The sequence below is a fragment of the Aspergillus thermomutatus genome (genome assembly GCF_002237265.1).
Source record: "Aspergillus thermomutatus strain HMR AF 39 chromosome Unknown NODE_2, whole genome shotgun sequence".
Lineage (NCBI taxonomy): Eukaryota > Fungi > Ascomycota > Eurotiomycetes > Eurotiales > Aspergillaceae > Aspergillus > Aspergillus thermomutatus.
The window spans coordinates 37,445-61,874 of NW_020798050.1; the positions used below are offsets into that span (position 1 = coordinate 37,445).

At 49.2% G+C, this 24,430-nt stretch overlaps 7 protein-coding genes across 7 annotated transcripts; 4 read left to right on the top strand and 3 right to left on the bottom strand.

Moving 5' to 3' along the window:
- Window positions 1–1,843: 1,843 nt before the first annotated feature.
- On the top strand, window positions 1,844–4,718 carry CDV56_104917 (uncharacterized protein; the record flags this gene model as incomplete). The annotated part of the gene is made up of 7 exons (XM_026758536.1): window positions 1,844–2,235; window positions 2,404–2,767; window positions 3,341–3,794; window positions 4,035–4,193; window positions 4,280–4,380; window positions 4,460–4,550; window positions 4,633–4,718. 7 exons carry the CDS (start codon window positions 1,844–1,846, stop codon window positions 4,716–4,718), a joined length of 1,647 nt encoding a protein of 548 aa, XP_026618901.1.
- Window positions 4,719–5,487: 769 nt separating this feature from the next.
- On the bottom strand, window positions 5,488–7,354 carry CDV56_105205 (purine-cytosine permease family protein; the record flags this gene model as incomplete). Its single annotated transcript, XM_026758824.1, has 6 exons — window positions 5,488–5,571; window positions 5,625–6,330; window positions 6,392–6,505; window positions 6,555–6,627; window positions 6,680–6,833; window positions 6,896–7,354. 6 exons carry the CDS (start codon window positions 7,352–7,354, stop codon window positions 5,488–5,490), a joined length of 1,590 nt encoding a protein of 529 aa, XP_026618902.1.
- A 1,315-nt stretch (window positions 7,355–8,669) lies between these two features.
- Window positions 8,670–9,681, bottom strand: CDV56_105462 (uncharacterized protein; the record flags this gene model as incomplete). The annotated part of the gene is made up of 5 exons (XM_026759081.1): window positions 8,670–8,711; window positions 8,774–8,857; window positions 8,914–8,946; window positions 9,123–9,486; window positions 9,677–9,681. The coding sequence occupies 5 exons, from the start codon at window positions 9,679–9,681 to the stop codon at window positions 8,670–8,672; spliced, it is 528 nt and encodes a 175-aa protein (XP_026618903.1).
- Window positions 9,682–13,481: 3,800 nt separating this feature from the next.
- Window positions 13,482–14,626, top strand: CDV56_105822 (ER lumen protein-retaining receptor; the record flags this gene model as incomplete). Its single annotated transcript, XM_026759441.1, has 3 exons — window positions 13,482–13,578; window positions 13,651–13,943; window positions 14,006–14,626. 3 exons carry the CDS (start codon window positions 13,482–13,484, stop codon window positions 14,624–14,626), a joined length of 1,011 nt encoding a protein of 336 aa, XP_026618904.1.
- Window positions 14,627–17,005: 2,379 nt separating this feature from the next.
- On the top strand, window positions 17,006–18,234 carry CDV56_106063 (uncharacterized protein; the record flags this gene model as incomplete). Its single annotated transcript, XM_026759682.1, has 4 exons — window positions 17,006–17,131; window positions 17,200–17,856; window positions 17,923–17,988; window positions 18,061–18,234. The coding sequence occupies 4 exons, from the start codon at window positions 17,006–17,008 to the stop codon at window positions 18,232–18,234; spliced, it is 1,023 nt and encodes a 340-aa protein (XP_026618905.1).
- Window positions 18,235–19,329: 1,095 nt separating this feature from the next.
- On the bottom strand, window positions 19,330–20,680 carry CDV56_106212 (putative translation factor pelota; the record flags this gene model as incomplete). Its single annotated transcript, XM_026759831.1, has 3 exons — window positions 19,330–19,989; window positions 20,052–20,546; window positions 20,603–20,680. The coding sequence occupies 3 exons, from the start codon at window positions 20,678–20,680 to the stop codon at window positions 19,330–19,332; spliced, it is 1,233 nt and encodes a 410-aa protein (XP_026618906.1).
- An 839-nt stretch (window positions 20,681–21,519) lies between these two features.
- On the top strand, window positions 21,520–23,859 carry CDV56_106354 (aldo/keto reductase family protein; the record flags this gene model as incomplete). The annotated part of the gene is made up of 7 exons (XM_026759973.1): window positions 21,520–21,591; window positions 21,658–21,668; window positions 21,743–21,800; window positions 21,865–22,046; window positions 22,107–22,476; window positions 22,531–22,674; window positions 23,092–23,859. 7 exons carry the CDS (start codon window positions 21,520–21,522, stop codon window positions 23,857–23,859), a joined length of 1,605 nt encoding a protein of 534 aa, XP_026618907.1.
- Between the last annotated feature and the right edge of the window lie 571 nt (window positions 23,860–24,430).

The window sequence follows — 24,430 nt, forward strand, 5'->3', positions numbered from 1 at the left end:
AGAAATCGATCCAAAGAAAATCAGGGGAGACTGTCTATGAAAATAAAAAAAAAGGGAACTTTGGGTGGGTACATTTTCAGGTCACAAACACTAGCCTGCGTGAGATACTACTGTCTAGTATTTAGTATCTACTGCTTGACTACTCTGTCACAGATTTAGAGCCTGGCATTCGCAGCTTGATTTCGTGACATTACCACGAGGTCCCACACCGTTTTTGAGACCTACAGGATTTATAGACTAGGATCGTTCTCATATGCTCGAGTCAGAACGCTAGGCTGCAACTCCCTGGCAGGGCGACGGCCCACCAAACACCAGCCATGAGCTAGCTAGCATCCTTCCGCTAGTAGTCCTGATCCTCTCTCACCAGTCACCCCCTCTTACCTCGTGGAAGTCTCGCCGGTTGCTCCTATGTGCTCAGCGCCATTCACAGCTATTGGCCGGTCATTCGAGTGGAGTTTCTGCCACACAAAGTACGACCTTGTCTTGTCTCGACGCTCGACCAGGGGCGTTGGCTATTTCAGCCTAACTAGTCCACGGCATGTCGGTATCTAGAGTGAATCCCTTAACCCGACGTCCAGCGTCCTGCTCATCCTCGTTCGTATCCAATAGCCTAATGGGTGAGCCTTAGATTCTGCTAGCCCGGTGTATAAGCAGGCTTAAATGTCTCCGCTCCTGTTAATCCATGTAGACATGCATGGTGACAAAGAAGCTACTCTCTTTGTCTAGCTCAGTGTTTCAGGCTCAGTTGTTGCTGTCGGTCTGCTTCTTGCCCTCTTAACCTTCCTAGAACCTGCCATACCTTGGCAGTTATCGGACAGCCTGGCAAGGAGCAAATAACCCTTCAGAGTTTTAAATTGCCGTATAGTCGTCATTGTATGCTTTAGGTCCCATCTGCAAGCTAAGCTTGACTGAAAACGCAGATCCGTCGAATGGGCGTTTTTCTTCCCTTGTGCCGACCTGCATCTTTCTGATTCTGGGTGTATGAACTCCGTGTCTCCTCGACCATCCGATTACCCTTTTCATTCCAGAAATTCTTTTCGTGTCCTCGCATCCGTGATTGTCGGCCGTTATATAGAGGCAGCGGCCTATCACCGAGCAGGGTGTGCGCCTTATGAGTGATTTATTCTGAACCTGTCTTGGCCTTTGTATTTTCCTTTTTCTCTTGCTTTTATCTCCATGCCCTTGCACCTTGAGTAACGACAAAGGGGGTTCTCAAAAGTTCCATTTTCACAATCTAATCTCCCGTGAGCTCTGCGTCTGAGCTGTCCGTTGCCTCGATTCGGCAAAGCTGACCCATCGCATCCAGTTCGTTGACGACCGAGCCTAAAACCTTTCATTTCAGAGACCCAACAGGCCAACGTACCCTGGTAAGAGCAAACTGTTTCCATTTGCCAAGTTCATCCCAAGCAATCTATCTATAGCCTGGACCATCATCAGATACAGAAGGCCTAAATGGCCGTTTCTTCCCCTGGATATTCTCGACTCGAGATGTGTCACACGCTTCTTGAACCTCGCGCCCACGGCTCAACATCATCTAGACATACTTCATCATATTGACCAGTGGGACAGTCGACGCGTACCGGATTGCTGGCGACCACCCAAGGGCAGGACTGGTTTACTCGAGTCTCCCTGTCGTTGTGCATGGCGAAATCATCTCGTGTCGCAGCTCCTCGCATTAGCTAAGCTTCGCATCGCAATCTCCGACATAAACGAAGCGTTCCCCCTTTTAATGGTCGCAATAATCAGTCACCGATCATCCTCTATACATACAGATCTCGTGTCCAAGCTTTTGATAAAGATTGAATAGCCTGCCGGGGCTTTGGAGCCCTAGCAGAGCCGATGTATGTCTGTGACGCTGGCGGATCCGTACCGAGATTATGCTCTTGATTACGCCCAACATGCTAAACAGGAGGGGCATGAGAACGCACTCGCCTACCAAACGCAGCAGTCGCATATTCAGCGTCATAAAGAGCCCAACCCGCCGTTTCCGCAGGGAAGCTCACACAACACAGCATACGAGCAACACCATGCGAGCACGACCGTTCTCCCAGCAGCAAATCCTGACATTTCCCAGTCCGTTGTTCTCACACCGGCTCACATGCTCCCCAGACAGCTTCCGATGCAGTATACCCCTGCCACCTTCGAGATTCCAACAGTTCAACGCGGCAAGAAGCGACCCCATTCCGAGACGGAAGGGGAGGGTGACCACGGAGACCATGGAGTTCGGCCGCGCTTGTCAGCGCTTTCCACGCAGGCATCTACGGAGACGACACAAACCACAGGAATGCTCTTCTCTGTCCACGACGATTCTTCACAGCAACAAGCACACCATCAACAGCCGCAACAACAGCCGCAGCAACAACAACACCACCACCATCACCACCATCATCAACCGATGTCTAGCCATGGATTCGGACCACCAGAGTCTATGGCGCTGCCCCAACAACACCACCACCATCGTCTACCCCCGCAGGCATCGCTTCACTCTGCAGAACGGCATGGCATGAATGTGGAAACGTCTCCTATTCCCTCTGGTCCACCAAGCGTGGTGGGCCAACCAGGCATGCCTGATCCGGCTCCCAGGCCTCGAGGCCCGAAACTTAAATTTACGCAGGAAGAGGACGCCTTACTGGTAGAGTTGAAAGAGAACAAGAACCTGACGTGGAAGCAAATTGCCGATTTCTTTCCTGGTCGAACGAGTGGCACGCTGCAAGTTCGTTACTGTACCAAGCTGAAGGCCAAGGATGTGACATGGACGGATGAGATGGTAAGCATTACTTTATGAGAGGGTCGGATCAACATATCACAGGAACCGTTGACGTACTAACTGATGCATGTCTAGGTTCAACGACTACAGCGTGCAATACAAGAGTACGAGAATGATCGATGGCGAATAATCGCAGGGAAGGTTGGCAATGGCTTTACTCCAGCAGCTTGTCGAGAAAAGGCGTCTCAGCTTTGACGAATGTTTTGATGGATATCATATGGGATACACGTGGATGGGAATGACCAGTGATGCGTGGGATTTCCTACTTCTTTCTTCGATCTCTCTTTTTTTCCCATTAGGTGACGGATGGACGGAGAGAAGCAATGGCTGGCTGTGGAAAAATGCTTATACGATATTGTGTATATATCTGTATTATAGGAATTGGAACGGTCTTGGAACTCAGACACTACAATGCTGCGATGTGAGCCTTGATGAGGACATGACGCTGGCGCAGATATCTTAACCCTAAGCCCTAAGTAAACTACCGGAATGGGAAGGAATGCTATACTGGCATTTGTGGCACGCCGTAGAAGCTCCGCAGCCAATCAGTCGGGGCTGCTGAGTAAGACGCAGCGCACGACTCGGGTGGTTTGGGCGGCTCTCAGTCAGGTGGTCCAGTCGACAGCGGGCCGAAACGGCTTCAAACTCACCTCAAACCTCCAAACTCCCTCTCCACCAAACCTCCTCCCTCCCCTCGTCCAGCCGTCGATACCATCAATTGTCCAGGACAATGTTCCTCCAACGCACAGCTTTCGCCCTCGCCAGGCGCGCCCCGGTCAGAGCCATCGCTGCTCGTCCTTTTTCCTCCTCCGTCGTCCGCTGTACGTGAATCCAAAGATGGCCAGCACCACCTCTGTCTATGACAACATCGTTTCTTGCGCGGCCCAATTGAGTCTGCACAAGGCAATCCGTATCACTTTGTCGATAATCTTGCATGGCACTCTGGCTAACTCTGGGTTTTCTCGTGTTTTAGGCAATAATAAGAAGTATGTTGTGAAGCAGGAGGGCAAGATTCTTCCTTTTGAAGGTTGGTGATAAGATGATCCGTCGGGCCCCTGTCAAGCACATCACGAGAATCCCGAAATAATCAATCATCATTTCTGTACTTCTGTCGAGAGCTACCTGTTTGTGATATGCAAGGCGTCACTGGTCTCGTTCTCGGTCTCGGTCTTGCATTTTCGTCATACCGGATCCCGTCGACTTCTCTCGGCTAGAACACCCGTTGAACAAAAAGTCATTATGCTGACACTTTGTTATCACTTTGCAGAAATCAAAACTGAAGAGGACCTCCTTCCCCCGGGTGCTAAGCCCGGTACCGTCCCCACCGACGTCGACCAGTCTACCGGTCTTGAGCGTCTAGAACTTATCGGAAAGATGCAGGGCATTGACATCTTCGACATGAGACCCCTTGATGCTTCTAGAAAGGGTATGCGGATACTCCCTGCATTGAATGAGTCGTGGGAGCAGCGTGTCGCGCGTTTGAATCCAGGCTAACGAAGCTTGCCTGATTAGGAACCCTTGACAACCCCATCATCGTCAAGAGCGCTGGTGACGAGCAGTACGCCGGTTGCACCGGATATCCCGCAGACTCCCACCATGTCGTCTGGCTGACGGTAAGCATTGCACGCTTCGTGGCTTCTGTGTGCCCTCAATCCCGCAGATCGCTAATGCGCATCTTCTCTGTCACCATAGGTATCTCGTGATCGTCCCATTGAGCGCTGCGGCGAGTGCGGTAATGTCGTCAAGCTGGAGTACGTTGGACCTGAGGAGGACCTCCATGCTCGTAAGTTACCCTTCACTTGTTTCATATTCCTGCTTGACCTCTATTTTCTCTGTCGTTTTTTCGGCTCCTTACATATCTGCAGACGACCACGGTCACGGCCACCACCCCCCTCAAGAGGAGGTCAAGACTTTCGCCGACTACGTCAAGCCTGAGTACTGGTACCGGTAAATACTGCACGCTACGAATATAGTTCGATTGTCCTGTGCCCGTTACTCCACGGAAAAGATTGAGGCGAAAAGAACAGACGATAAACAGCAAACGTCAAAATAGCTAGTATTCCCGTTTCGGGCCTTTTTGCTCGTTTATTTGTTACGCGTCTAAGGTGGTTGTATCTTCTCTGTTGACTCCTCCCTGTCTTTTTTTTTGTAGAATATAGTCGAAGTTGATTGAACGGAGTGCGATTGGTGTTTGTTTTGTGTAGCGAATTTCTCTTCTTCCTAGCACTACTGCTTTACTGTAGAATTGTCTTCCATGACAGACTTTGTCAAATAGTCAAGTCTACGCAAGATTTGAGAATGATGTGACACATGCAATCATGACTGGATGGCATGACATCGGAGTATGGAGTATGGCCTGATCTACGGAGTGCCGGGGAACCGAAAGTAGCCCGAAACCCCGTGCCTTCCTGTGTGGCTAGGTCTATCATCTATGACTGCAAATGCCAGTCAATGGCATGATCGACGTGAATTGGGTGTCAGCAACATACAGATTCAAGTGATGGGACGAATCGATAACCAAAATCATCAATGGCATCATTGCCATGGAATAGGCGTATATAGCTGTACAACATTATAAACTCAACAACGAACTTTTCAGTATTATTCCCACGATGAAGCCTTCTCCTGGGTCTTTCCTCTTCTTCTAGAAGTCGTACATATCTATTTGTTTGTTCGCGACAACCTTTTGTCGTGGCTCGGGTACTCAGTTACTGAGAGACTCACCGTTTGAGCCAGCGAAGTTCAATGTACCGCAGGGGAGGGTAGACGACGGCCGCCCATGTGAATCCCACGTAGTTGCCCATCTATAGGAAGTCAGGAGGGGTTTACTGGCACGAAGGACAGAGGTAGCACTTACATCCGCACCATATTCCCCAACCAACTTGGCAAGAGGTCCGATGTACCAGAACTGCGCCATGCAGAGGACTGCACCGGCCCAACCGACCAGGAATGCAATGAAGGCGGCAATGCCCACGGGCAACTTGGACGGATCATTCCAGGCGTACCAGTTGTACCCGCTGCGCAAGCGGAAGATGAACCGCTCTTCGAGGATGATGGCGATCCAGATCGCGACCCAGTATCCCATAAGCGCGAGGAAGTTGGTGAAGATCTCGGACAGGTGGCTGCGCCCTGCCAGCGCGCAGACGATGTAGATGACCACGCCGATGGTGTTCCAGATAACGCGGGGTACCTTCTCCGCATATCGGCCGAGGATTTGGAAGTCGACGCCGGCAGAGTATGTCGGGGCAATGGTGTTGGCGATCAGGCCGAGGGCGACGACTACGGAGCAGAACTTGCCGAATCCGTGCAAAGGGCCAAAGCCTTCGACGATGAGGGCTCCTGCACCCTTTTGGTACGCCACGTTGTATTCTAGGTGGGAAGGTATACCGGAGGCAAGTCCAATACCGGCGAGAAAGGCCAGAGTGAAGGAGACCATCAGGCCAGACAAGGACAGGGAGAAGATGGCCCACTTGGAGGTTCCTTCTGGGTAGTAGACGAAAAAGTCTGCCGCCAGGGGAGCATAGGTGATGGCAGCACTAACGCAAATCGAAAAGAACGACAGCCTGACGTTGTCAGACTCGAAGACCTTTCGTCATAAATAAATAAGGACTCTAAGAAACTTACCGGTTCCCAACGATTGTGCGAGGATCTCCTACCGATGGCGTCGACAGGTCATACTTCGTGGCAGAGACGCCGAACAAGACGCAGACGACGATCAACTGAGGCAGGAAGGCGTAGCTTGATACGTTCAGTTTTCATCTCTACGGCTTTTTCAAGCTTTACATACCGTTCATAGTAATGGAAGGCATCAATGCCAAAGGTAGCAACGACCCAACTTATAAGAGCGATAATCACGATACCTTTGTCTTGTTAATTCCAAGAACAAGCATTAATAAGCGACAAGTTACTCACCAACTGCAACTGACAAATTCCCATTCAGTGAGACAGCGGACAAGATTTGGCCTCCAACCACGCAGTCAATGAGGCAATACCCGAGCATCTGGATCAAGTTCAAAATCACTACGATCTTGCTAGGCCACCATCCCATTGCATAACGCCCAAAAGCCTGCATAATTGTCAGAAGCAGCTGCTTATCACTCAAGCCACTTAGGAGAGACGAGAACATACCATGGTGCGGATTCCAGAGATAGGTCCTCGAGTAGCCATCCACGACGACACCACAGAACCAAGCAATGCACCCAGAACAGCACACAGCGCCGAATCAAGGAAGCTGAGCCCATAAAGAGCAGGGCCCAACATTCCGAGAGTTATGTTGTTCGCTGCCAGATTGATCGAGACCCAGAGCAGGAACGCCTGGGTGTAGGAAACCCAGGAGAGTTTTTTTAAGCGTTCACCCTCATGCACTCGTTCGATTCCGCGAGCCTCGAGGTTATACTCGACGAGTTGTTGCTCGAACCTCCTGAGGTACATGCCCACGCGAGATGGCATAAAGCGGCCATTGGGTCTCTCGCTATGGTTCTCACCATTTTTGTCATAATAAGAAGTCGGTTGCTCCTCGGAACGGAAGCCCGAAGTCTCCTTTTCGGAGTGGATCCCTAGCGAGGGATTTGCGATTTCAGACGACATGCTGCTACACTTGAGTTAGTATTCAAATACCATTGAAAGGGCCAAAAGCTCAAAGAAGCGCGCATGAGTCCTTTCGCTGGAATTATCCAGATCAAGTTCAACCGTGTAATCTCAGAACGACAACAGCGACGACCACGGGTATCCAGGGATCATTAGGGTCAGGAGGCAACAATCTGATGATGTGACTGACAACAATGACCACCAGAGGATATGTGAAACGTAACACTGAAGTCGAACACCGGTCTTCATGCAGGCAGATTATCTAGATACCTTGATCGATAGACAAAACCAGGCTACTCGTCTTCATGATGGGCTTGATAGCTATCTCTTGCAGATTTAAGAAGACAGGAGAGATGTACTGGAATGGTGCTTCTGGTCCCAATGGAGATTGATCCGGTGCGACACTTGATAACCTGGTGAGACGGAAGGAGAATCTTTGAGTCAGCGAGTTTTGCTCCGATGAAGGATTGTCGCCACACCTTGATAAGGATCTGCGTCAGAGGAGTGAACTACTACTACTGAAAAGTATGTGGGCAATTGGATCAATATGCCAATGAGCGCAAACCTTTTTCCCTCTCTGACAAAGTGCGATCGACGCAAGGATGAAGAGAAAGAAAACGAAAGGAGATTCGAGGGGGGGTTTCTCTCCAAGAATTTATTTCCCGCCGCGGGAAACTTTTTTCAACCTCAAGACGTCTTTTCTGGTCTCCGCCCTTCGGGCCTTGGCAAAAGTGGTTTTTTCGAGGTCTGATTCTCAATGGGACGATTGATCTCAATCTGAAAGTACAAGGTAAACAACAGATAGAGTATCAGATGATTGAGCCAGATAGTTGTCGTCTCTACCTCTATTGCCGCGGAGCCCCCATGATCAACGCTCGGAGAGCTTGGGCCATCCAGACCCTTACGGTATACTTTATCGTCTTGGTCGAGTGAAGTATGAGGATAAGATCAGGCAAAGTGGGTAAAACAGATATGGCTCGATAGGCCTATGTGGCTCGGGCTGTCTCAAGCAATCACATTGTTTCTAGCACACGCATCAACTTGGCAGAGAATTGCATATGATGGAAAATGAACAAGTGAAGTCAAGGGCATATAGTGACAGTGGAGGAGAGAAGCCGAAAGGAAACCCAACGAGACGAAATAACAGAGACCGGATAAATGAGAAGCGACAAACTCCATGAACCTGTGCCGTTCCTGACCTTGTTACTATGTCATGCGCTCCGTGTGCCTACCGAGAAGCTCCGAGTTCGATATATAGATAGTTGCATCATTACCCTGCATAAAAATCATCACGTCGTTGAATGTCATAGCACAATCAAAGATTCTTGAAATGCTCCTTCGCATATTGCTCGCATGCCTTTTTATACACAATGGTTCAGCAGTTGGACATCACACAAGTTGGAGGAAGAGAAGACTCACTTTGGCGGGCTTTCCAACTTTCTGTCCGATGACCTTCCACTTGTTGGCCTCATATTCTTTTATTGCCTCCCGTAGGGCAACAGACTGAATGGTGTTAACGCGCAAAGATCATGCAAGAGTAGTAATCTATCAGGTAGTACCTCTTCTTCCGCGAACTCGGCGTAATGCATATCCTGTGACGGACGTGAGTATCAGGTTCGGGCTCACGGGAGTGAGGACAAGCTCCCAACCTTGTACCAGTGCTTTTTCACACTCCCCTCAGTTCGGGTGGGAAAAGTCTGCAGGTTCCCCAAAGGAGAAGAATCAGCGGAGCGAGACTATCAATATGAGGTAGACCATCAGGACGAACCTTGGCAATCTCGCTCCAGCTGCGACCCGCGTCGCGCATCGTCTTGAGTCTCTGCTCTTCCTCCGCCGTCCAGGGCGTATTGGTCCGCCCTTTCTTCTTTGGAGCCGCTTCCGGGGCACCTTGGGGATTCTGTGTTGCATCTCCCGAAGCAGAAGTGAGTGGTGCAGCCATGGTTGCCGCGGCACTTGACTGGGGGGGAGAACGGCGTTTGCGGGAATTCTGAGGCGCCACCTGAGCCGGGGGTATAGGAATGGCCTCGTAAGCAGGGACTCTCTGGAAGGGGTTGATTTGTTGCTGTGTTAGGAGTTGTGGTGGTACGCTGGTGGAGACAGATGTCTTGATACGCTTGGATGTTGGAGGTGACCTAGTCAAAAAGAGAATGAGGAGAGACTCAAGGTTAGTAAGTGAGGCTTGCTCCTTTCCCGTCATGAGCGGAAAGCGTCCCAAGAAAGACGCGCTTGTTACATGCACATGTATATCCCATGTATCTGGAGTACACGGAAAGGGAAAGAGGGTCTTCTGCTGCGGCGCAGGACAAGAAAAGGTTCACTTACGACATGTTGGAAGATACGCCACTGTCCCAGTCACGCTGCGACGATTCATCTGTCAATACACATGCTTAAGAGATTAGCACATCTGCTACTGACAGGAGTTTGTGTGGATTGGCCGTCAAGTCTAGGGAAGTGGGCTCTTTTTGTTACACTAGAAGCGATGATGACACGGGCGCATCCCACAGAGTGGCAGTAGCGCCGCAGAAAAGGAAGGAGAGAAAACGAGCGAGGGGCAGAAAGGAGCGACTGGAGGGTGTTACATGCATGCATGCATGTACTGTATGTATGCGAATAAGTCAAAAACGAGAGGGCCGGGATGAAGTGGGTAGGAAAGTGAGGGTTCAGACGGGAGGGTAGGTGAGGGAAGAGAGAGAGAGAGAGAGAGAGAGAGAGAGAGAGGGATGTATAAACAGGTTTAGGCACAGTCACAGGAGTAGTTCTCTAGCATCTTAGGATACATTGGCTGAAAATAGTACGGACTGACTCGATGTTGTTGACTGGAGTCGATGATGATAAGACACTCTTTGTCAGGACCTGGTGGAGATACAAGAGTGAACGGAGGGGAGTGTGAGATCAGAGGGAAGGCTTACTGATCGTCAGAGTTCATTTTATTGGTATCTTTATCCTCAAGAAGATTAAACGAGGAAAAACATCAGAAGTATTAACCCGAGCTGAAGAGTGGGTAATGGTAATAGTCGTCAGTAAGGTAGCAGAGACAGTTACATCCGGAGGTTGAAGAAGCAGCAGTAGGGAGGAGTAAGGTAGAGGTAGGCTGACGATAAACAAATAGGGGAGACGGGAGGGAAAGGGAAAAGAAAAAGGAACTACCTAATAATCAGCAATCCATCCTTCTCTATAATACTAAACGCCAGATCCAGTAGCCGTGTGCTAATCTAAAGTACCGTTGAGCTACCCAGGTAGGTAAAGTACCTCAACTAGCTACATTACATACATCTGGAAACTGAAAGGTACTCGAGGTACTCTGTACTTGATGCATTATTATTCAGTCACACTTACACATCTAATGATCAGTACGCTACTCGCAAACCACTATTATTTATTGATTATAGGTACGAGATGATAGGTATCCTTGGCTCCAATTCAGAGGAGGGGTGAAGAAAAGACTGTGATGAAAAAGACCAGGGGAGCATTGAGAATCCATCCTCCATTCATTCTTTATCATTCATTCCCGCTCTCTCCGAATCCACTTGCTTGCTTTTTCCCCTCTGTCCTCGGACAGCGCTAGCCACTGGACATCAGACGCTGAAAGAGATCATCACTTTTGATTGCTTGTATCCGGTTGAAGAGTATTTTTGTTCCTTCTGTGATGATTCGAACATGGGACAGACTATTGTAGCATGTGAGAAGATAAGCAGGATTTGATACTGTGCTTCGTACGACAAGTCACACCTAGTAATTGTAGGGTATGTAGCTTCTCCAACATGTTCAAAGCACGGTTGACTACTTCGTGCTTTGTTTCGGTAGCTGATACTTGTATAGAAATACTGGTCCTTCATCCATAACCTCTATGACCTCATCTCTATTGCACTGACTTGTGATAATAGCAGAATCATGGTCAAATCATAACAACAAGGCCAGCTTGATCATCCCTGGGATAACCACCACTTAGATACTAAGCAATGAACAAGCCAAGACAAAGTCGAGAGGAGGTGGCGGGATTTGTCCTGTGCAAGTCGCGATCCAGTAAACTACTAGTAAGAGAGGCTACACTTTCATGGGAAGAATAGCAGAATAAGGACGAGTGAGGGACCAGTTTAACGGCCCAGATACTTACGGTAGGTTAAGTAGATGGGTACACTACCTAAGTACTTTACTGAGTATCTCCTCTCGGGTGACCTTAAAGAACTTACATGAAAGCCAGGAACTCTGGAGAACTTTGTATATCCACTACTATCTACCCTGAATTCATGCATCTGAAGCATCCCCCAAAGCGACCGCGTGGCACAGAGTAATACTTCAAAATCCCAAGATACTCACTTCCATGTAATTGTATGTATTGATCTCCTCTTCTGTACCTAATCACAGTCCAGCCCTGTACACTGAGCGTCAATGCTCCAGGCAAGTGCGGGGTAAGCTGGAGGGCCTCGATCGAACAGAATCTGACCAGTCAGACGATACCATCCTTTGACGACAGAACGGCCTGCCTCTCAGAATTGGTTACGAGATGGCGTACATCAGTGAGTTGATCAGTGATATGGGGGTAGTACCGCCTTTGCAGAAGAAGGCAAGAGCTGATATGGTCATTCTTCCCACATTACACAGATCCTCACCAGTTACTTGCCAATATAACAAAGGATCTGTAGAACTTGTGCCAATTATCCAGTATAAACTAGGAGATACCCCAAATAATTCAGGAACAAAGAAGTTAAGATAGTACCGCGGTTTGAGCTACTGATCACCAAGATAAGCATAATCTCGATTTATCGAGATCTACATAAGGCATGCACCCATCTTTCTCTTCATTTCGACAATCGAACCATTGCGACTCCATACAAGAAGTATATTCTCCCAAAGGGACGTCATCGATGACTGTGATATGCAAGAGAAAGGCATGTCGAGCTGAACTGCGAAGCACCGGCATTCTTTTCAATCAAGCGCTTGTAATTTCAATCGAGCGCTTGGTAACCGTGCTTATCGCAGAATGAAGACACCCAGATATACGGCAAGCGCGTCAAAAGCATTCGCTGAGCGGGTACCACTTGCAAACGTTAGTAGCATCAGAGTATGTTCTGTTTTCCTGCCACAGAGGGATCAGGGTTATGCTTATTCGATGTTTCATAGACATATCGCCGACGTTTCCCAGCATGTCACCAGTCAAGGACGGAAGGTATAACATGCATTATGAGCCAGCCTCAGCCCACCAAGCTGATAAAGCTGGCAGAACCTTCAATCGGACGATGTAACAATCCCGCATTATCAGCACAATCGTGTAGCGCTGTCGAGTCAGCGAATCTCGGAAACCCAGTAAATTGGAGATATAGCAGGACATGGGCAGCAAAAAGCATAAGCTGCTCGCCAGACAGTCTTAATCCATCAGAGGAAGAAGACTGTTCGTTTAGAAAAGTGTTACTCGGTCGATCTAAAAGCTACCTACATGATCTTTCTCATGAAAAGTGCACGTGGCATTGTCACTGCTAGATTGATTGCGTACTTCTCTGTCTGTTTGATACCGGTTCTCGAGGTACCTTATGTTTGCTAAGTGCTGGACATGTGGAGGAACCAGGAACCCAAGAGCTAAGGTTCGACGTCACCAGCTGCTCACGTGATGAACAACGCGGCCCCGAGTTCCAAGACCACATTGGGTAAAGTCAGATGGGCGGTGGATCACTGTGAGGAGAAGCTGAGATAACAGATCACAACTGCTATCACCTGTTACGTACCTCGATCGCGGCTTTTGTTTCACCAGTGTCACCATGCACTATCACGATTTGATTGTTTAAAAGTGATTGTCTCTCTTGAGTATACAGCCTTCTTTCTTTCCTCACCATCACCACCTGATGAAGAATTCCTAATCGTTATCTCGCTGCCTAACACGTTGAGCTACTGCCGTGACTAGGTAGTCTTTCTTATCTGGCCTTGGCCTCCCGTGAGGAGTCGCAACACATCCTCATCCAAAATTCGTCTTCACCACAAACGAAGCTTCAACAACTAGATTATCTGAGTATTTACTTCAATCAGCTGAACCGTGTCGACGGTAGTTTAGACTGTGACTCTCCAGACTGTCTTTCACCGCCTTTCCTTCAGAGCACAAGTCGAGCTACCTCAAAGCTTCGAAGAATAAACCAAGATGAGTATGAACGTCTTTCGCCTGTTAGGCGATCTGTCTCACATATCGTCGAAATGCATCTTGATGTGGGCTATTCATCGAAACAAAAGTGCGGAAGGTATGTACAGATACTCCGCCCCTCAACCTAGGGATAGGGACATGCAACTGACTCTTCGATTCTGAATGGCAGGTGTCTCGCTACTCACACAGATGCTTTATGCTGCCGTGTTTGTCACACGCTACCTTGATCTGTTCCGAGGGAGCGGTTGGAGGAGCTTCTACCTCGTTTTCTTCAAGTTTTTCTACATATTCTCTTCTTTCTATATCATTTTCTTGATGATGAAGGTCTACCCGCGGACGCGTGAGAGAGAGAGGGCATGGAAGATGGCTCTTGGCTCCGTCGTGCTTTCTCTTGTCCTAGCGCCGATTGTGACTCCTATTTTCGACGATAAAGACCTCTTCAAAAGTCACTGGTTCACCGAGGTGGGTCTAGCACTCACAGATGAGCTCTTGTTGCCCCAGTGCTAATCAGAAGTATGATGCAGATAATGTGGTCCTTCTCCATCATCCTAGAATCCGTATGCGTGCTTCCCCAGCTCCTGCTACTCCGCCAGACTACCGTTCCGACGGTGATTGACTCATACTATCTCCTCGCCTTGGGCTCTTACCGCGCGTTCTATATCCTGAACTGGTTCGTGAGAGGGTTCGGCTCCGAGAAACACTGGGATCCGATCTCGATGATCTTTGGTATCATTCAAACTGCTTTCTACGTCGATTTCGCTTGGGTCTACTATTCTCGCCAGCGCGTCAAGCTTCGAAATGGTGGTGTGGTGGATTCCGAAGATTATAGTAAAAGCTGGATAGTTAACAAGGTGTTCAATATCAGACGACGACGAGAAAGTCTGGACGAGGAGCAGAACCTTACCGGAGAAGGAATGGAAGGGGAGAGGGGAGCCGGTGGTGATAGGCCTAGCAACAACCGCTGGGGTGCTCGCGGCATTTCCATCTCGGCGGACGATACCTTGGACGAGCACACCCGGCGCAAGCCCGGGGATGCGGATAACGAAGGCTTGGAGGGATTTCTGGAGGATGAGGATGACAATCTGGACCATCACACTGATGGGCAGAGCCCATTGCATCATGCAGCCTCGTCCAATCGCGACTAATAATCGCTGTTGATGGGCGATACTTATATATAGAAACCCTGCAGCAAGTGGATTGATCTCCCTTGTCCCAGTGTCTCTTCGGCTTTGGAGTGAGCAGTTACTGATTCTGGCCATGTTTTGGGGGTTATTATGTACAATGGCTCAAGGCGCAATCATCGATCAATGCTATTTTTGATATCAGGCAGTTAGCCTTATCTGCTTTTAGCATATTGACGAGAATCATACGGATCTTTTGGTTGGATCATCGATTTAAAGTAGTGCGGAGAATGGAGATCCGTGGGAAGGTCAGGATCTGCCAACTAAATCGTGATTTGGTCTTTTGATGCACGGTTGCAACCTGAAACAAAAGCCAAAACAGCGTCCAGTGTTTCAGAGTCATTCTGAGCCATTGCTGCGCCAGGGCATAGCCACCGAAGAAGGGTTGAGTGGCACTTCTATCAATTGAAGATGCAAACAGACGATGGATGACTCGATACTTGAGAAGGGACCAATCTCTCTCTCGAGAAGAAGAACGCCTCGCAAGGTGAACAATTCTTCTCCGAGTATCAACTTCAAACCTTTTTGTCCCCATCATGGGCCGGAAAGTCGGGGGCTTCCCTTTCTGTATATCACCTAAAATGGACTAGATGAAATCTTGGCACCGCCTCCCGAAATCCTGCGAGATCACGTGTGCATGTCTTGCTCTCTCATTCCGATGATTTCAAATCCTGAAAATACTGGGGGAAAAGGATGACAAATATCCCTGAAATTACCAACAGACGACAGACCCATTCTGATTTCTGACGGGGGGAGTAATCTCGACGAGACAGGCTCAGCTGAGTCGACCTTGGTCTCTTTCAGCGGGTCATCCTTTTATTACTTGAGCAAACGGTTCATGCTCTCTAAGCGCCAGCGCCATCCCGGATAGACGGTCGATTGGAAAATGATAGCTCAACCGACTGGCAGGAAGCATAGCCTCTGGCGCGTATGCGGCATGATCTTTGTGGGACACGTGGCTCTGAATGGAAGGATGCAGACGAAATAACGATGGCAATCCGGCAAGCTGCCACTCACCACTTTCACGGAAAGCTTGCTAGTCATGCAACCAGGACGGCTAGTGATGCGCAATTACGGAGATTGATTGAGGCTTCGAGCCAGGCTCTGCTTAAAATCTCACCTCATGGCTCAGGCTTTCGCACTAATCCACTAACTAATTTAGCTCGGTCAGATCAGGCGTCTAAGACCTTCTCAGAGCCCACTGAACGAGCCAAATCCTCCGGGGGTTTGCAGCCGCAATTACGAACAGGCGCTTAATGGCCCGCTATCCGTTCATCCTGGTCTGGCTCAGGACATAGACCGTTCCTTGATGGACCTGTCTTCCTTGACAAAGTCCAAGTGGGCTTCTAATGGTTTTCTTGCTCCATTAAGTCGTGCCGAGCAGTCAATTCCGTACCCTGTTCCCTGCCCCTTCCAGGCTCCATAGCCGTCTAGAAACAAGGATGTAGACTCGCTGTTCTGGAAATTTAGCCCTTTTCCTTATTTTTTCCATTGCACTCATCCTGATCCTCCGCTTACTGGCTTCATGAAGAGCGTCCAATTCCTATACTACTCCACTAGCTAGTCAGTCCTTCGACGTCTTTAGCGCTAACCCCTTTACTATCATTTGACTCCTTAATTCCAGCAGCGGGCCACTAAGCACCTGATGGCACTCAAATGTCATTCTACAGGTTCCCGCCTCCCATTCCTGGGTGATCCGATGCATTGGGACTTTGCTGCGGGAGCTGCCTTTCCATCGATCAGGGTGGGCCAAATTCTGAAGTCTGCGCCCCGAGAGTTTGGGGGCTGGAATTCTAGCTGTCATGTCATCGCGAGAGATGATATTGCTTTCCTTCGATAACAATTCGGACCCCATCTCTGGGATAGCCAGGCGCTTAAATGCAGAGCCATCGTCGTGTCTACACCTCTCGTTACGAGCATCTTTGTGCGGCACAGTGATAGTCGGCGGTATCTCTCATGCTCTCAGGAGCTTTCTTGACCCGTTGACATTTGAGCTACTCGAATCTGGGCCTGCCTTGCAAGGCAATTCGACCACTTCTTGATCATCCCAACTGGCGTATATGAACCTGGATCAGACTTTTGTTGGACGGTCTTCTCGTCTGCAAACCATCTTATACCTTCATTCCATTCCTCGAGAAATAGAATAAGCTGTTGTGCAAAAGTGAATACCTAAGTCGTCGTGGTGGGACTTTATATTACTTTCAGTCGACCATCCCTCCTGCTTCTTGCCGCCGACGCCTGTTTCGTCCTCCTACTTGTTTCATCGAACGTTTCATCTTTTCTCGCCACGCATCAGTTCATTCGCTCTCTGTCTAGTCTAAGCGCGTGCCCAAGTTTTGCTCTATGTATCCTCAAACTCCTTCAGGGTTCGGCGGCCAAATGCCGTATGGCCAGGCCACTCCAGGGCATGGTGATGGATTGGATGAATACTATGAGGCATTACCGCCTCAGTGGTCCGGTGTTGAAACGGTAGGCCAATCTTGCCGTGACGTTTGTCGGGTGTTTCAGCTGGCTGACCAAACATTTGCGCTGCTCAGTCTCCATATTTAGCAATGAACCATCCGGACTCTACCGCTGCAGCTGCCTATCCGTCCGCCGCTATCTTAACACCAATCAGTCTCCCAGACAACTCCTTTGTGCACGTAAGATCAAGCCCGGTTCTCAGTCATCATTCGCAAGAATATCAGTACAATATATCCGAAACAGTCCCGCAGCATGGGCTTGGGATCACTGCACCGTTCCCAAGTGATTTTCCACGAACGGTGACGGCGGGTCTGGGGCACGCTATAGATGAATACGACTTTGGCCATGCTGAAGCTACTCTGTCTCCACATCCGCCTCCAGCAAAACGAGTTCGAAGAGGCAGCTCGAAAGCCGCAACTTCGAGTCGCGAAACCCCAGTCACAATACTGCCTCATCCTGAGGGGCTCCAGCGACTAGAGCAAGAACGGCGACAAGGCCATATTGATCCTCATCCCCACCAAAGGTCTCGCGCTCCCGGCCGGGGCCGGCGCGACCCGCAAGCGGAAGAAGAAGATGCTTTTGTCGAAGGACTGCGAGAACAGAACCTGGCATGGCGAGTCATCCGGGAAATGTTTCGCGAAAAGTTCAACAAAGATGCGTCGGAAGCACGCTTGCAAATGCGGATGCTGCGCCGGCGCAAAGAACGTCTAGCGCGGTGGGATGAGAATGATGTGAGTATGTGTGTCATGACTTTCTCCTTCAATTTCTCACAATTTATTGATGACCAAGTGCTCCAGATCCCACTTCTCATAAGAGCTCGAGATCATTGGGAACGTGAAAAGTATCATTTCATTGCTCAGAAGGTGAGATCGTTCCAGCTGTTTTTTCATGGCGTATCCATACACGTTCTGCAAGCTAACATTTTGATGATGTAGATGAGGGACCTAGGCGCTAGAAGGACATACACAGCGCAGCAGTGTGAGGCTCAACTTAAAGACATGGAAGCTGAAAACCGAGAACGTGCCAATGCCTCGTCATCGCAAATGACAGAGCACTCACGGGCTCGAAAACGACTCAGGGCCAACAGCGACATGGGGTCGTTTCTTTGACGGTTTTTCTATCTTCTCCTTTTGGTTGACATTCACCATCATCGTCTAGAAGCGCATTGTTTTGATCTCTCACAGTGCCGCATTGGGTGGCATTTCTGATTAGCGGGGTTTGACGCAGTGCATAGCATTGATTGCATTTTCATTGCCTCAGTGGCATCTCCTTTTGCATATGTTTCTCTTCACCAATTTTTTTCATGGACATATACCTTTTTACAACGACTCATGTAGGCACATGTCGATATGAAATTGACCATGAGCACGTCCAGTGGTCCTACGAATACATACAATTCTCTACACTTCATGTCTTCGAAACTCAATCCAATCTTAAGTCTCGTGGAAGAAGCCACAGAGGTCGTGGGCGGTCACTACAGTCCCCCCAAGCGTGAAAACAGGGCCCGATGTACTTCGTATGCTCAGCTGTACAAGTTCCTCCAAGCCCTGGTTAGAGTCGAATCTAGAACGTTAAGAATATCATCTTTCGGCCTGTAATCTCCTCACAAAGCCTGATCAGGCCCCATGCATGCATAAAACCCATCTGCGGCTGATAACCAAGTCCAGAGAGACGGTATCGGGCAGAACATGCGCATCCATCTACGGAGTACAGTTCCAAAAAGTATTCAGACTACGCCATGGCAGTGGGGGCTATAAGTCCGGATTAACTACGCTCCACTCAGCATGCGGCGTAGGCGCTTAACCTGCAGGACGTGCAGCAGACCCGTGCAAAGGAGTGGTGAGCCGTGTTCAAGTTTCAGACATGCGGCTAAAGATGGAGTACTCCGTAAGAGCTAAGGATTTTAATGCGGGCAGCGGGCTAGACTATTCGGTATTCAGCCTACGGAGGACGTGCATATACACAGACATTTACGGACATGTGGACTTATTTCCGTTCTGGGATGAATGTGGATGGAAGATGATGGCATTGGATCGTCGTCTATGATCAAAAATGGAATCGCTAGTACTCCGTACAAAGATAGGCGCGTCGAAGTTTGTTCGGTTCAACGGTATCGTTTTAACGTGTCGGTCATGTCCCCCCCACTTCTGAAGACCAGTGGATCTATGGATTACGGATGTCAGTTGCGCATTGCTCAAAGATGATCAGCTCGCTTGAGCAGACTCTTCGTCCGATTCGAAGTCCTCCTCGATTACTGGGAACGTGCACAAAGCGGCAACCCCTCCTAATCCATCCAGTCTTCTCCCGCTCTCATGGTCGGAGCTGAGTACACGCACTTCGCCCCCCTCGACATCCCGGACTCGGTCAACAAGTGACACCCAGCGTTTGCGCTCCGCCACGTCCTGTGACCGGAACAATCGGTTTGAGATAATGAGGACGCCGCCCCCACGGCCTACGGCCCCTTGGTCGACTGCCGACTCGACCTCGCGAGGTCCATAGGTAGCCTTATTAGTCTCCTTGCGGAGCTGTTCAAGAAAGTCGTCCATCAGTGTGGTCTCGCGGGCATATTTGGTGTCCGCAAGGATGGTCTTCACTGCAGGCGATTGCAGCACCTCAGCGAGAGAATGCAGATAGCCTGAGGCTGAGTGGACGACGACAATACTCGGTAATAGTCGTTTGAGGGCAGGTGTACTCGTCGAGGCAACAGACTGTATGTATTTCTGAAATCCGGCAGCGACAAAACCAGGCGACGCAAGAAGAACGGGCTTGACAGGCTCGTTACTGGTGAGAGATGTAGCGCTGGTGTTGAACTCCATCTGCCGGAGAAGAGTGTCCAGTGTGACCTGGTAGAATTTTGACATTCCCTGTTTCGCGTAAGTGACTATTCCTTTACCAGTGCACGGTAGCACCTGGGTGGAGAGAGTACCTTATCATGATCTCCGCCTCCGCCGCCTTGTCGTTTTCGCGGAACCGACATCTCGACCTTCTGCTTCAAGATGGTCTGAAATTGCCCAATAAAGCAAATGTGGGCCAGTCCTTCCTGCATAACAACGGCGACCGCTTCCGCCCTCCGTTTGCCGCTCTCGTCAACGGCATCCTTGAGCATCTGTACAGCAATGCTGTCCCACCCTATTCCTTCCCCATCCGCACCGATCTCTTTCTCCAGGGTGAAATTGCGATTCAACTCCAGATCCAATGTATGATGTTGCCCGACTTTAGTGTGCGGTGTCTCGTTAACAATTGTTCCTCCGACATGCAGTTGTGAGCTCTGAGGGTCGAAATCCAAGCTTTTCACGCGGATTTCCAGCGTTAAGTGGACCCGGGACGAAGTCGTTGTACCGGTGTCGTGTGTCGATGTGACGCGACGAATTGCGCTTGCGCGAAGGAGGTCACCGGGTCTGATCAGGTTGTAGGCGTGCCACTTAGTGCAGGAGCCGTCAGAGCAGGTAAGTATTCGGAGGGGATCGTGTCGCATACCATATCCTCCGGCTCTTCAGGACACAGAGTGACTGTACCTGAGCCACCATGCTCAATCTTGTTCTTTATTAGACGCATTTGAACTGTGGGTGTATAGATGTCTGATGTTGAATAAATAGGTAGCCAATAGTATATCCAAGATATGAGTGTTATAAGCTGTTGCGAATGGAGGTCTACTTTCCCCAAAGAGATGCTAAGCACTCAATCGATCCAATAGTGATAGAGACAGACAACTATATGTGTCCAAGGAAAGAAAGGTCTCTCGCCCTCACGGACCAGGAAGAAACCAATGTAAGGTAGAGAGATGATTCAACTTCAGGCGTCAAGGCAGCTTCAGGAGATGCGGGACAATTCCTGAATAGAACTAGCGCAGTTACTTATCGATAAGAAGATGAAGCCCTAAGCCCTGAGACCGTCAGCCGTGCAGATAGATAAGTGATGTCATTCATGGCAGTCGTACGGAGTATGTTGAACATATTGCATGACCTCTGAAGTATCTCTAGATCATCAAAACAGCTTGCTTCCAGGCCAAAGTAATGAATTCAGAAGAACAGAAGCTGGTTTTCTCCTCAACCTTGCTCAATCTTTCTAGATATTGAACCAAGCCAACTCAACACCATTATCCTTTCTTGGAAGTTGGAACCCGACAAAACCTGTCCCACGTTAATTGCTCTCCGCCGCAAGACTAACACCCATCAGGAAGCTCATAATTATAAATCATAATGGCATTTTGGCTTTCGGAGAGGGACATGGGAGCGACTATCGGTCTCCGAAGACTCCAATTCCTCATGGACCCCAATTGACGGCCGATGATATAATAAGGATCCGAGTCCGCGCAGCTATGTTTGTTTTTCTCAGACATCCGTTCTATCTCTCTATTTCTTTTACCACCGCACTACTCCTTAGTAACTGCAACCATGGCCCCCTTATCTCTCCAGTCGACCTACAAAATGGCCTCGGGATACGAAATCCCAGTCGTAGGGTTCGGTGTGAGTAACAACTCTCAATGGCATAGTTTCGACTATGAATCAAGCTGCTGACACACGGATCATAAGGTTTATCAAACGTATGTTTGAATTTTAGTAGCAGGTCATCATAGAAGGATTGAACTCCATGCCTAACCTGTAAACGGAAATGCAGGCCACCCGAGATCACCGAGAAGGTCACTGTCAAGGCGCTGGAAACTGGATACCGCCATGTAGGTGCCATCAGAACCGTTGAAGCACCAGGCAAATTGAGGCTAATACGGCGTGCTCCCCCAGATTGACAGCGCAAAGTACTACGCGAATGAGAAAGAATGTGCAGAGGCTATGAAAAAGTCTGGCATTGACCGTTCCAAGATCTTTTTCACCACAAAGGTTCCCGCATCTTCCATGTCCTATGAAAAGGCCAAGGAAGCCATTGAGGCAAGTGTCGCTGCTGCCAATCTTGGTTACATCGATCTGTAAGCGAATCACCCCGATCTTCGACGATCAAGCGATGCCCCTGGCTAACATAGGGGCAGAATCCTGCTGCATGCGCCCTTCGGCGGAAAGGAGGGTCGCCTTGGCGCCTGGCGCGCCCTCGTGGAGGCTCAGAAGGCAGGCCACGTCCGTTCCATTGGTGTCTCCAACTATGGCATTCACCATCTGGAGGAATTGGAGGAGTACATTAACAGCGGTGTTGGAGGCCAGATTTCTGTTGGCCAGTACGAGATTCACCCCTGGTGTGCGCGAGAGGACATTGCTGCCTGGCTGAAGAAGCGCAACGTCATTGTTGAAGCCTATTCTCCTCTTGTTCAAGCTCAGCGCATGGACGAGCCTGTTCTACAAAACTTGGCCAAGAAGCACAACAAGACACCAGCTCAGATCCTGATCCGGTGGAGTCTGCAAAAGGTACCTTCTTTGTTTCCTTCTCGATTGAGTCTATGGCTAATGCAATCTTGACAGGGGTATGTTCCTCTTCCGAAGTCTGTGACCGATTCCCGTATCGTTGAGAACACGCAGGTGTTTGACTTCGAATTGTCAGGCGAGGACATGGAGAGTCTGAACACCGGCATTTATGCCCCTGTCTGCTGGGATCCTGCTAAAGATGTTCCGCTGTAGAGCGATATGTTACTTAAATTTAATGATAGTAGAAAGACGATGGGAAGCAGGAATAGAGATATATACGCCTATTTCGCTCATACATAGAAGCCCCATGGTCACTTTGGTAAATGCTGGATTTTGATAGACAACAAAGATCAAATTTCTTAAAGGAAGGGGTCGTATCTCTTGATGAAATGAGGACCTCCTGTAAAAGTGGTGGTGACTGCCGTCCTGTTGATCTTCTGGCCGGGACAACATATCGCCGCCAGACGACAACAATAGCTCTCTCCGCGTTATCAGACCCATCATTGCCAATCAACAACTGAGAGAACCCTACAAGATACAAGATACGATCTTCAGATGCCTCCCTACGTCTCATAAGACAGACTTATACCTGAACCTGTCATCGTGATGCCCGATCAGCCGCGGCGCATGATTCTGGAAAAATCCAGGACAGTGCGCCGCCGGTATCAGCGCAGCAATAAACGGTTCCAATTTACAGCATCACAGATCGAACGCATCGAACGCGAAGAGGAACGCGAATCACGAGCTAAGAAACTTCGAGAAAAGGAGAAGAAACGCCTAGCCGATAAGAAGAAAAAAGCCGAAAAGGAAGCCAAAGAACGCGAAGCACGAAGACGACTCGGTCTCCCTGATCCTCATGCTCTCCCCGTTCCTTCCAGTCAGCCATTGCTTTCGAAGTTCCTCAAGAAGCCTGGAGCGAAACCGGACACGGAGAGCGAGACTTGTGAGGAAACAGAGTTAGATAACCATAGCCAGGGGAGTATCGCGACCGAGATTGACGAGAGCCTGCTCTCGGGTTTAGATGTCGCCTTTGACGATCAGACGGCTGCTGGGGTATCAGAGCCAGCCGTTGAAGATAGTCATACAGTAAGCAATGATGGCAAGAGTCATGTTGGTCGGACACAGGGCGATGATGACGAGTTTTCCGAATGCTCGATTTTCTACGATGAAGACATCATTAAGGAAGCGGAAACCATAGCGACTGCACAAGATACGCCAGATCAGGCGATGAAAGAGCCGAGCAAACCTGTGTTGACGGTAGGAGAATCATTCCAAGATGACACTGCGATACTCCTTGAAGAGTTTGGCCATGAATTCGGCACCGATGATGAATTCGAACAGGAATTGATTCGACTTGATACCGTATCTGTTGGAAACCCATATTGAATTGACTATACGAATATTGGATATTCAATGTGTGATTGGGAACATTGTCTAGTTTGGCAGATTAAATGTTGCAAACCCCTCGCACAAGTTTATCCTTGAGGGACAGAATGCATTAGGACCATCGTTGACAGTCGCTTGACGATAATCCTGCAACCTCCTCACAGGTTTACACAGCTCAAACACTGAAGACCCCTGTTTGATCCGATCCCGCACTGATCGGATCGTGATGCCCCTCTTGTCGGAACGGGCGGTGATAAGGTGGGCGGCCCGCTATGAATTGTTCCGAGCGAGAATCATGAAGGCAGCCTTGCACGGACAGAGATTATGAGGTAACAATAGGAATGACCTCTTGGACAGCCGCCTCGTCGTTTTGAAGACACTATACCAGAGCGCAGTATTGATAAGATAGGAGGAGAACGAAGCCGAAGAAGTCTGAAGATAACAGTCTGTTGACGTCAATGCGGAATAAGAATCACATAACGTATCGGCTTTTGTGAGCTTCTTGGGGATACCCGATTGCTATCTGTTACTTCATACTCAGTACATTCGAACGCACATTGCAATATCTTTC